The 12,599-nt window shown below is 36.2% G+C and overlaps 2 protein-coding genes across 5 annotated transcripts in view; one reads left to right on the forward strand and one right to left on the reverse strand.

The window, feature by feature from the left end:
* Positions 1 to 1,853, forward strand: part of PLEKHG7 (pleckstrin homology and RhoGEF domain containing G7) — a 41,261-nt gene extending 39,408 nt beyond the window's left edge. Inside the window, exons 14-15 of the mRNA XM_036251551.1 lie at positions 657 to 754; positions 1,746 to 1,853. Of these exons, the coding sequence (XP_036107444.1) occupies positions 657 to 754; positions 1,746 to 1,853 (206 nt within the window). The remainder of the gene's footprint in view (positions 1 to 656; positions 755 to 1,745) is intronic.
* A 5,027-nt stretch (positions 1,854 to 6,880) lies between these two features.
* The window catches only part of EEA1 (early endosome antigen 1), a 135,095-nt gene continuing 129,376 nt past the window's right edge, over positions 6,881 to 12,599 (reverse strand). For 3 of the 4 annotated variants that reach the window (XM_036252239.1, XM_036252238.1, XM_036252237.1), the window contains 5 exons: positions 11,428 to 11,613; positions 10,253 to 10,491; positions 9,489 to 9,609; positions 8,828 to 8,926; positions 7,728 to 8,130 (listed from right to left, as the gene is read on the reverse strand). In XM_036252239.1, the coding sequence (XP_036108132.1) occupies positions 8,008 to 8,130; positions 8,828 to 8,926; positions 9,489 to 9,609; positions 10,253 to 10,491; positions 11,428 to 11,613 (768 nt within the window). In that variant the 3' untranslated portion in view covers positions 7,728 to 8,007. Of the gene's footprint in view, positions 8,131 to 8,827; positions 8,927 to 9,488; positions 9,610 to 10,252; positions 10,492 to 11,427; positions 11,614 to 12,599 lie in introns of all 4 variants that reach the window. The other variant, XM_036252240.1, reaches the window with a different exon arrangement.

Below are 12,599 nucleotides of genomic sequence, written 5' to 3' on the forward strand. Positions count from 1 at the left end.
ATCAGGCCAGAGCTATTATCTATCTTTTACACACACAAAATCCACCCAACACGAGAAGCTTCTTCCCTCAAAAGGAGCCCACTTTCCATCCCCAGCGATCATCGCATTTCTTGTTGTTTGGTTTTTTTTTTTTTATTCCTCACCCGGATATTTTCCTCACAAGGATATTTTTCTACTTATTATCAGATAGAGTGGGAGGAGGGAGACACACAGAGAGAAACATCGACGTGATAGAGCCACATCGACTGGTTGCCTCCACACAACCCAACCAGGGCCAGCCTGGGACAAACAGCAACTGAGGTACGTGCCCTTGACCGGAATCAATCCTGCGACTCACTGGTCGGCGGGCCTACACTCTAACCGCTGAGCCAAACCGGCCAGGGCGTATTCACATTTCTTCAAGCCTCAGAAGTTGTTAGGGAATGAAGAAAGGGTTTTCTGATTTAATGGACTCTATTTGGACATGGTAGTGAAGTCTTGGTCTTGGAATCAGATTTTGTTTTGTAATCTACAAAACCCTCCCACATTCATTAAAGCACACACACACACACACACACACACACACACACAACTCTAGTTTCTTAGAGAAGCACTGGGACGCTATTTGGATTCCATAATAAATGATTTGGCTTTTTGTCTTTGTCATCTTTTCCTAGTCTTCGGGCTGAGAAACGCCTTCCTTATTCAACATGAAAACCGGTATCGACAGTGCATAGCAGCGTTCTTATTACAAGCCCAGACGGAAAACATCAAAGTATGTATTTCAATTTTGTAGATTCTGACTCCTCAAACTTGACATAAGGGAAAACCTCACCCCAAGTCTCTTCAGGAAAGGGGAATGGAAAGGTGTGCGTATTTCCCTCACCCGCTTTGGGAAGGGCAGGAGGCGGGAGGACTGTGGACGTCTGGTCCGTGTCGTGCTCAGCAGCCTCGCGGTGACACCTCGCACTCACAGAATTGACACAGCCTCCCTCATGTTCTCCTGCAGCAGAAGCTCCAGGACTCTGAGCCCTGCTGTCTCTGTATGAAATGGGGGAAGGGCTGCTTTGGGTTGCATGATTGGCTTTTAAGGTGCTCCAATCCACTTCCAAAGTCCCAGCAAGCCACATAACTTAATGTCAACTTAAGTGAGGGGCTGCCGCAGTCATAAACCATGTCTAGTCTGCTCTTCGACCTTTGAAAATAACGCCGCTGTTTTGACAGCGATGGAGCTGACAACCAGCTGCCTGGCTCTAGTTTCCGTCTCAGAAGGTCCGTCACAGCAGCAGGGTGGCCGGACAATAGATGCAATATTGCATTCTTCTTAAGGACTCCATTTTCCTGGGTCATCTCCCTCAGTCTGGTTTTCAAATTATACCACACCCAACAGAAATTCAACATTCACACTATTTATACTCTAGTTAGTCATTGATTATTACGGTTCCTTGATTCCTCACAACTCTTTATCCCACTCGCGTACCATACTCATTTAATCCATTTGCATTTCCATGTGTAATGAGTGAGACTGATGATATATTAGATGTAAGAAAGAAGATGGGAAACATGCAAATGTTTCATTAGTCCTCGCTTTTAAAGAGCAAGTCAATAAATACAAAGGAAAACAGTAATCCAAGTGTGAAAATTTGTCAGGTTAACATTCTTCTTCTCCATTCTTCTCTTTCTCTCTCTCTCTCTCTCTCTCTCTCTCTCCGTGTGTGTGTGTGTGTGTGTGTGTGATATAGTGGTTTTGGTTTTGTTTTTTACAGAAAACATGGATGGCACAAATTGCAGCGGCAATCTCTAACTTCACCAAGACTCGGGACACCCAGAAGATATCTTTATTCACGTCACCTGCAGAATCCTCTGAAATTTAGGGACCTAAAACCACCTTTTTAAGAAATGAGGGATTAAGGTATTCTTTCAAACTTTTGTAACACTTAGTGATGGGCTAGAAGGACGTGTGCCTTTTCAAGGAGTTCCGGAATTTGAGAATTTGCGCGAAGAGCATCCTCAGTAAAGAGGAAAGATGACTGCGACAAATTTGAACTGGGAGTTTCTTGTCAAGTGTATACTGATGTCCAGACTCCCTAAATGTTTCTGTCAGGCTTACAAGAGGAGCGAGTATGGTGTGTTCTCATTTGTAGAGGGATCAGATAAATGGAGTGGCAGGAGGGAGACGACATGTGTGTCCGATATGAATTCTGGCCTCCTCCTTGGATCTATCTATAATGAAACCAACTTTCCTACATGGCTTGTGGATCAGTCTGACTGCTTTATAGTCCTGCCTCACACACAATGATAATTCTTTCGATACAAAGTGTCTCTTTCAATATGTTAAGTGATACATAAAGTCTACATTTTAGTGGAAGATTTCAAATTCCGATTCTCCAACAGTTTACTTAGCTCAGGTATACTTTATAATACTCTAACTTGGAAATAGAAGGTCCAAAAGACTAAATTCCACTCTTTTAAAAAGGAAAAGTAAATATTGCTGTTCCAGTTTCACACGTGAACACTTTCACATGGGACGTTTTCTTAGGAATAGTCAAATATCTTTCTCTAAACCTCATTTTTTGAAGACTGACGGAGAGTGTCGTAAACGTACATTCTGGTTTCGAGCAGGATGGGCTGTGTGTGTTTCACCACAGTACAGCCACTGAGTTTTACGTGGCAGGACTTGAAATTTCATTAGAATTTTTATTAAGAAAGGCAGCTTGAATTATTACATTATCATGGTGGGATGTCCTATTAACTGTATCTAAGGAACTAGTTCTTATGGTCAGATTATAGCACATGGAAACCCACCCATTTCAATTTCAGCCGTGGTTGTCTTGTGCAATTTCCAAAATGCAAATTGATCAATTTGGGCTGCAAGACAAATGATATCTTACCCGGTCTCTGTAAGCTGGAGAGTGGGCCAGAGAGGACGGTGCTCAGGGAAGGCGTGTGCACAGGCAGTGCTGGGAGGAAAAGGTCAGCCCCCCTGCAAACCGGGCGGAGCAGGAAGGGCGGCACACAGGCCCCTGTGCCAGCACCAGGCACTGTTGAATGGAGGGCCGCAGGACTTGGGTAATGATGACAGACATTTGTAGGAGCGAGTGAAAATAAAAGGAAAATCTGGAAAGCAATAATTACTGTTAAAGGCTAAGAAGAAATGAGAGAAGAAAAAAGACAAAGGAGAGAACAGACTTCAAGTGAATATCTAGAGATGGGACCCAGATGAGATTGAAAGCAATTTATGTTCAGGACAAAACCATATAGACTTTTATGCAAGAGGAGATTTAGGGGGCGGAAATGGATGGCCAAAATCATATGTTTTTGTTTTAGAAAAAGAAATGAACAATCATCTTGCGGGGATTTTTGGATACAAGCTGATTTAGGAGGACAATGGACTAGGAGTAGGCAGTCTCTCAAGATTCCTTTTGTCCCATGAGTCCAGTAACCACGTAATCATATGTATAAAGGACCAGTTTCTCCTTAAAATACCATTAAAGTAGAGAGGGACTAAATTAACATCAAGAGTGTAAAATAGTTTAAGAATATGCTATATACAAAAAAATGTTAACACTCCTATGCTTACTGCAGCACTATTCACAGTAGCCAAGATGTGGGAAAAGCCTTAATGTCCACTGACAGATGAATGGATAAAGAAAATGGGGTATACATGTAAAATGGAATTCTATTCAGCTTTTAAAAAGAAGAAAATTCTGTAATATGCAGCAACATGGATGAACCTTGAGAACATTATGCTAAGTGAAATAAGCCAGTCACAAAAAAGACAAATACTGTATGATTCCACTTATATGAGGTATTTAATAATAGTAAAATTCATAGGATCAAAGCATGAAATGGTGATTGCCAGGGAAAGAGAGAGAAATGGGTAGTTGCTAATCAACAGGCATAAAGTTTCAGTCAAGCACAGTGAGTAAGTTCTAGAGATCTGTACACTTAAAAAGAGGCCATAAGGGTAGATCTCATGTTAAGTGTTCTTATCACAGGAAAATAAAACTTAAAGAAAAAATATGCTATATACTTAAACTGGAATTCTATAAAGCTCACAAAAGGACATGTCTAATATTGTAATATATTCGGTGCTTGAGGGTAGACAAGGTAAACTCTCCAGAGGTAAGCATATTAGAATGGGGGGGGAGGGGGACAGCGGTAATACCTTCAACAGTAAAGATACATTTTTAAACAATTTTGTTTGGCAGCCAGGAAAAAAAAGAAGTCACCTGTGTATTAACCTTAGATATACAATGAAAGAAGAAATTAATTTAATATTGTTTGATATTTTTTTAGTTTTGTTAATTCTCCACAATGATGCATGGAATGAAAAGGGAATGTTTCAAGCAAAATGGCATCAGTAACTTTTCTTCAAATTATAAACTTAATTATTTTCTAAGTTGAACATTAAAGCATGCCCACTGTCTATATCCAAGTGCAAAGTTCTAACTTTCTGTAAATAAATCAATGCAAAATGATTAATATCTTGCTCTCTCTTTTTAAACAAAATAATTTATAGTCATAGAATACATCTACTAGAAAGAAATGTTTTTTAATATCATCTTTAACATATTAAAAAAACAAAAGCAACATTCAATAAGGATCCTTCCATTGATCATTATACAGATTTAAATGCTGTCATGTAATTTATCAGTTACATTTATAATCAATAACCTTCCAATCACTGAGTTTAGAAATTACAGTATTTACTGAGCTAAACTCTCTCACAAAATAAGGCACAACAACATGATCACAAGTAGTAAACACAATACAAATAATGAATCCAAAAACTAAACAAGAAAATATTCATGCAAAAGTATCTACAGAAGATATGAATATGTGATCCAGTTCAAAGAAGTACAGAATGTCGAATACATAACTGCAACATGTTACAATAAATTCATTACTCCTACACTGGAAGAACTTAGCTATTTCCAATTCTATTTTACACAATTTTACATAAATTTAGTAAGCTTATGCACAATATTCACATCTGCAACAATAACAAATTGATCGTTAAAATTCAGGCAAAGGGCAATTAAGACCCGCGAACGTGTGGCACATTGTAATTATAGAATACCACTCAGCACACTCATGTCTAGGAATACTAAATTGACGGCACATTTAAATCTTATAGATCAAGTCATTCATGGTTTTATAGCCAAAGTGCATTAAAAAAAACTGCTACAGTCAAATAGGTCATGAATATCAAAATATAAGATCATAATTTGCTCTCCACTTAAAAGCTAAACATTTTTATGCAAATGCAACATTAAAAAAAGTGAATTTAAAATTCTCAAAACTATAAAATAATCATAAAGCCATTTTTAAGAGATGGGAAACTAACAAATTTGGCAGTTACTATTTAACATTACTGTGAGGAAACTATTAACCCAGCTAATTCCACATTAAGAGGTAGTTGAACAAAATGTTATTTGTACACTGCTTTGAGGTTTTCGTGTTTGTTTCCCTCTTTTTTTTTTTTTTCTCAAAACGAACAAATCCCATACCAGCAGCTTTGTCTTTTTTACATTAAAAGAAGTCCATAGATAGAGTTTACTATACACTAACCCAGCAAGACTCGATTTTAGGTCACACTTCTGCGCTGGGGGTTGGAGTTTACTGCCGCGTGATGTTCATACGCTGTGCATTAGAGCCGAGGGCTGGGACCCCACACTTACTCACTCACTGATGAACAGTACCCGCAGACATCTAAACTGTAGAGCCGATAAGGACTCAGAAGATGACTTTAATTAAAAGAAAAAGAAAAACCCTTTAATTTTTGTTTTCAAACACCTTAAATTGGTGAAAGTTAACAACAAAAGTATTAAGTTTCATTTCTAATATTATTAGTACAATAGCCTATGGTAAATTATTCAGGCCCCATGAAATGAGGCTAAGTAATTGAAAAGTAGAAAATCGCTCAGACACATATGGTTTGATTTGTTGTCCCCACACTTTTCTTTAATATGTGGGCAGGGAAATAAGAGAAAAGGCCTTCAGTGCACCCAATTAGGAGATGAAGAGAACAAATCCAGAGGAATTCTCATGAAGTTTTATTATTTTAGAAAGAATAAACAGTGGTTCTGTGAATACCTATTTTTTCCAATACATTACTAAGTCCTTTATCTGTAAAAGTATAGAATTAAGAGTATTTGAAAGGATTTATACGTATATGAAAATACATAAATAATTTTAGCTTGATTTATATTATCCAAGTGTTATTTTTTAATGAAGAGCTATGTATTTCTTCATTATATATGCTAAAGGTTATATGTGTATCTAAGTCCAGGGCTTCAATCAGGGTCCTTAAAAGCTACTTACAACAGGGTTTACTTAAATGCTTTTTTTTTAATGATTAAATGAATATGTGGCAATCAATCTCTTAGTTTATATGTATTGTAGGCATAACATAAACATAATTTCATTTTAGCATGATATTTTAAAGTGTACATTATAAATGACTTATTGTAAATAAAATATTAACTCACATCCTTTCCCATTACTATTGCCACCAAATAACTGCACTGAACAAATGCATAACTTTACTTCTCTTGAAAAAGTAATAAACCAATATCAATGACTTCCCTCTTTAGATGTTTTCCAAATCAGTAAGACTATGATAATTTAAGGTTCAATTCCATTGCTCAGTAAACAAATAAGTTAACTTTGAATTATCCTCCACTAGCCGTCTGTTTTAGGTCTGACCGCAGCCCTGGGATCCCTAAACACATTTGTTCCTAGTGCAACTCTGCTCTCAGCTATTCCTTCAGGGGAATTTCACAGCATTATTTTTGCAAAGTCAAACAATTTACCAGTTAATATGGAACCTAAATTCTGAACCATTTTAACTTTAACTTTAGTTCACAATTTGAAAAAAAAAAAAAATGTTCCTTATTATTAGGTGAGAAGAAAATATAAAGTAGAATATTTAATGTCCCCTTACCATTTTGCACTTTTATTTCACGGATAAGACTATAACAACATCAGTTATTGGCTTTAAGATGCAAAAATTATAAAATAATTACAGTGAAGCTGAGCTGTACTTGGGAAGATTAAACCAATAAAGGTAAGACGCAGATCCACTGGAAAAGCAAGCCCATTCCTGAAGATGCTGCAGAGACTAAATGAGGGGATGCTAGGAAGGCTAATCTCAGAATACTTCCCACTTACACGAAACTGAGAACAGGATCATTAGACAATCTCTGTTATTCATCTTCCAACCTGGTAAGGGTGGAAGCTTTGTAGAATTCTTAACAGAGAATAATTTGGAGTTTAAAATTGAGAGTGAAAAAGAAAAAGAAAAATTAACTCTAATCTTTAAAACATAATCCCAGGATAATCACAAAGTAAGCAAACTGATTTTTCCAGAGGTTTTCCTATAACCCACCCAAGAGAATCTAATCAGTATTGTTAAAGCAAAAACAATTTTGAATCCATGGTTCATACATATTTCAATATAAAATTTGTTTACAACACTTGAGTAGTAAATTTATAACATAACAATGTAACTAAGGTATAGACCTATATATAAAAAAAATAGTCATAAAGTTTTATAGCTCTGTGCATAACTTCAGAAAGAGAATATTTACTGTATTTAATGTGTTACTATGCAACATATATAATGTGATATCATCCATGTACATTTCTGTACACTCAATTTGGGAGAAAGAAGTAAGTTTATGGAAGTGTAATCATGTCATCTGTGAACAATGAAATTATATTTAAAAAAATACATTGCTATATTCTGTCCAAAGTTTATTTACATTTCATTGGCTAATTCTAAACTTAGCATGAAAGCTGTTCCAGGAGTTAAATGGAAAAAAGTAATGAAAGATAAGCCCAAGTCTCACAAAAATAGAAGAATTTTACTTGATATTGATAGCATTCTAAAATATACGAATTCTAATTTGGTTTAATATTGCAACCACTGTCCAAATCAAATAGTAGTCCAAGACCCCTATTAAGTACATTTATTAAAAATCTAATGTTAGTGTAATATTACTCTGAAGTTGCAATAACCCATTATCCTTGCAAGTCATTGAAACATGTATCACAGACACGAACAGGCTTCTTGGAATAAGGAGTTAAGGCATTTTTGGCCGAACACTCAGCACAGAAGATATTCCCACAGTGTCTGCAGTGATGCTGTAGATGACAAAAATTAAACAATTTTAAGCATAGAAATGACATCAAAAGCATTGTGAGACTATAAGAATACTGCAAACTGCACTGTGAAGGCATTAACTTTTGAGTGATTAGTATATTTAATAGTATTTTAGTATGTCAGTTTCATCCCTTAGATAAATTGAATGCTTCCTATTAATCATATGGTATGCTAACATTTTATACGGATTTTATCGTGGAATTTTCAAAAGAAACGAGAAATCTTTCAAAGTGTTAATAAAGCACCTCCAACAGGTGAAAAGCTATTACTGTTTGCCAAATGTTTCAGGCATTTCTTCAACAGGAATATAAACTTGCAACATCACATGATGATATTATAAGTTTAGAATAAGTTGTTTTAACTCTGTTTTCTCTTCCTTTAAAAGAACACAGTGATGACTAAAACATATGAGTTTAATATTGGTGCACTGATTCAGAAAATGATTATTCCAGAGAATAACTCAGTAAGAAGACAACAACTGAATTTAAAACTAAAATTAAAACACACATGCTAACCAGAAACTAAACTGCGTGAAATTTAATTATTCTATGTAGTTGTAAATTAACCAAAAAATGAAAACTTGTTTGAATCTGTCAAAATTCATTCTGATGGTTCAAACATTAATTGTCGCTGAGGAACAAAATCCAGAACTGTAGCAATATGAGTAAAATCATTTACCCGTCTCACTGTTACTGAAAAGCCCTTCCCACAGGCCATACAGTTTTGTACTTCATTATCTTCAGCCCACTTTCTGTTCAATGCTTGCGTATGTTTGATCTATTAAAAATAAAGTTTCAATACATTATAATATTCAACTTTTTAGAGAATGATGACTACTTTCTAATTGGGTGCCTGAGTTTCATAAAATTTTGACTATATACAACCATGGGATAAAATTTTAAAAATCAGAACTACTTTGGTCAACTTCCATTGTCAAAAGTTGCTACATTCTTAAGTCTGAATGATAGATAGATGGATAAAGTAAATCGCATTTTATTCCCTAATCTTTGGTGATTTTCCATCCATTCTAACTCTAATGACCAATCCTTCCTTGGGACTCTGAGCACACATTCGCATCACTTCTTCAACACATAGCAACTCATCTATTGCTCGCTGCTCTTGAATTTTCCAAATACTGACAATTCATGAATGACATGGCTCTCTATCCCTGGGGTCTCTCATATTTAATTAACCATAACATTCTATAATACTGCTACATAGGTAGCAGCCACTCAAGAGTATTTATTAAATACACGAGATTTTTTTTAAAGGCTGAAAATATGTTTTCACTAGGAGGTGGAAGCTGGACTCAGTGACGCCTCCCGCTCCAGGGACTTACTTGCAGGGACTGATTCTCTCTGCCCAGCTCCTGCACCGCCGCGGTTGTATTATCCAGCTTTCTTTGCATCTCTAGTACTTTGGTTTGAAGCTTTTCTATTTCACCTTCACTTTTAAGACATCTAGAATAGATTGCAAAAAGGTATTTAATTTTTTAAAAAGTCATTAAAGTCCATTCTAGAACACAGATAATGAACTACTTTATGAACCTTAAATAGAAAACATTAATTTCAATAATCTAATTGTTTTAAGAATTAGTTAAATAGATAAACCACAGAACTTCTATACATGTTTGCATAGACAACAATGCTGGGGGGGGGCAGGATTGGGAGGAGGGTGTCAATGGGGGAAAAAGGAGAAACATCTGTAACAAAGATAAATTAAAAAAAAAAATTCGTTAAATAGCTACTTAAATTCCTATAGAAGCCATATGGTTTTCTCAAGACTCTTCTTTTATTTTAAAGTACATGGAGTGTGCCCTGGCTGGTGAGGCTCGGTGGGTTGGGGCATGGTCCCCTACACTGACAGGCTGCAGGTTCTTGGATTTCCAGGGCACGCGTCCAGGTTGGGGTTAGACCCCGGTTGGGGTGCATACAGGAGACAACTGATCCATGTTCCTCTCACTCTCGCCCCACCCCTTCCTTCCCCCTACTCTCTCTAAAATCAATGAAAAACATATCCTCAGGTGAGGATTTTTTAATGTGGAATGTGGCCATCTTTTTCTCGCCTAGCATAAAACTACACCAGTTACTAGGTACCGGTCACCTTTCCAGCAGCGCTCTCCTCTCGTCTTGGTTATTCTGGACCGTGGCCTCCAACACTGCGATCTCACCCCGCAGCTCGTCGGCCTGCTGCTCCAGCTCGCTGGCCCTGCGCTGGCCGGCCTGCCACTCCTTCTTCACGGTGCCCAGGTTCTCGCTCAGTGCTGTGACCTGCAGGGCGAGTTTAGCTTCGTTTTCTTCATGCTTCTTCAGGCCAACTTCTTTTTCTTTTATTTCAGAATGCTGAGAAAAGGAAAAACAATGAGGAAAAAAACTATTACAAAAAGTAGTGCAAAATAAATTTAAGTTGGTTATTGAATTTAAAATATTGGCAACATAAATAATATTACTTCTTCAGGAAAACAGGCAGGAGAACATATTTCATTATACACTAATAAAATCGGTTCCACAAACATCTGTTTAATTTGAATTGCCTCAAAGGCCATAATGCTGAAATGATGGTCAGCAAGCCTCTTACAAGATAAAGTAGAACAATTGAAGGTTTTCCTCTTTTCCACAGAGCAGGGAAGAACACACAGTTAGGGACAGCAAAGAGCCCTGCAAACAAAGCTAGCATTTTAGTATGTCTCAAATTCCACGTAAATCCTTTCGACTCTATCAACCTTCCAAACACCAGTACAAACTTTTTGAATCACTGTGAATTTGAAATTGCAGTTCTTCAACGAAAACATTCAGCGGTCAAGTTATCTGAGGATATTTGGACTTATTTCAACAAAGGAAAGCCAGATGCTTCCCATTTGGCATGCACAGCGTGGGGAGGGAAACGCAGACTTTGATCATCATGATTTTAAATGGAAGTTTACATTCCCCTTTATCAACATTCATGTTGACCAAACAAATGAGTTGAACATGATTAGCATTCAAGTCATTTACCTCAATCTACATAGTTGTGGGTTTTTTCTGGCACTAAAAGTGTTTATAGTTTTTTCGGTCATGTTTTATTGGATTTTCATCTATATAAACCAAAATAAAATTACAAAATAAAGTATTTCCAATCATATCTTAGCTATTTAAACAAATCAGATCTCTTTTCTTAAACAAAAATTAAAATGTTAGGTGAACATTCCAATCACACCTTCTAGGTAGGAAAATTCTCTCTTACTGGATTGATTTACAAAATCAATTACAAAACACACTTCCCACTATTAATTTACTGACCAGTTTAGCTTCCTTCTCAATAAATTTTGTCTTCAGCTCATCTTCTTCCTTTTTCACCTGCTCTTTTAGTATTTGCTGATTCTTCTTCTCCTGTTCAAGGTTTGCCTTTAGGGAATCTATTTTTCCTTGAAGCTCTAATTTTTGCTGAATCAAAAGCTGTTTGGCATCCTTGAGATTTGTTACCTCCTAGTTAAAGAGGCCAAAAATAAATCATCCTTTATAGAAAATATTTCAAAATATAGCTGAAATTTATGCAACTCATCACAACAAAATACACAAACATGAGTTTTAGCCTCTTCTCTAATGAGATTCTTAAAATTCAGTATTTCAAACAATTGTTTAAAAATATGCAAGATTGTCCTGGTCAGTGTAGCCCAGTGATTAGAGTGTCGGTCCAGGCACAAAAGGGTCAAGGGTTCAATTTTTCGTCAAGGGCAAGAATCTGGGTTGCAGGTTCAATCCCCAGCTCTAGTCAAAGACGTGTGGGAGGCAACCGATCAATGTGTCTTCCTACACTGATATTTCTCTCTCTCTCTCTCTCTCTCTCTCTCTCTCTCTCTCTCTCTCCCTCTCTTCTTCCCTCCCATCAACTCTAAAAATCAATGGGAAAAAAATATCCTTGGGTGAGGATTAACAAAAAATTAAAATATGCAAGATTATTTACTTCCTGTTCAACAATCATTTAAATTCAAGTGATACTTTGCATACATATGTTTTGATAAAATTATGTGAAAATTTTCTACCCTCTATTTCCCTTTATTCACTTAGCAAGTGTTTATCGGTCACCATTTAGGCATCACACACTGTGTTAGGCTCTGAAGATTTACACAAAGATGAACTATGTACACTCACTGCTTTAAGGAAACCACAGTCTGGAAGAACCTAATGACGTAATATAGAGATAATTATAAAGCAAAATTGTAAATATACTGATAGATGTAACAGTTATTATGAGAGCACTCAAGAGAGAATCTAATCTTTCTCTAAGAAAATAAATAACATTTTCCAGAACACATTATAACAATCAGTTTCTTTAAATAGCACCCTAGCTTTGCTTATGATAGGAAAAATATTCAAGAGAGTATTAAAGAATTTTAGGAGGACAACAATTGAAAAAATAGAATTCCTTAAAATTGTAATTCTAAATTCTTATATATTTTGAAGCTTACTGT

The sequence above is a fragment of the Molossus molossus genome, unplaced genomic scaffold, assembly GCF_014108415.1.
Source record: "Molossus molossus isolate mMolMol1 unplaced genomic scaffold, mMolMol1.p scaffold_m16_p_10, whole genome shotgun sequence".
NCBI lineage: Eukaryota > Metazoa > Chordata > Mammalia > Chiroptera > Molossidae > Molossus > Molossus molossus.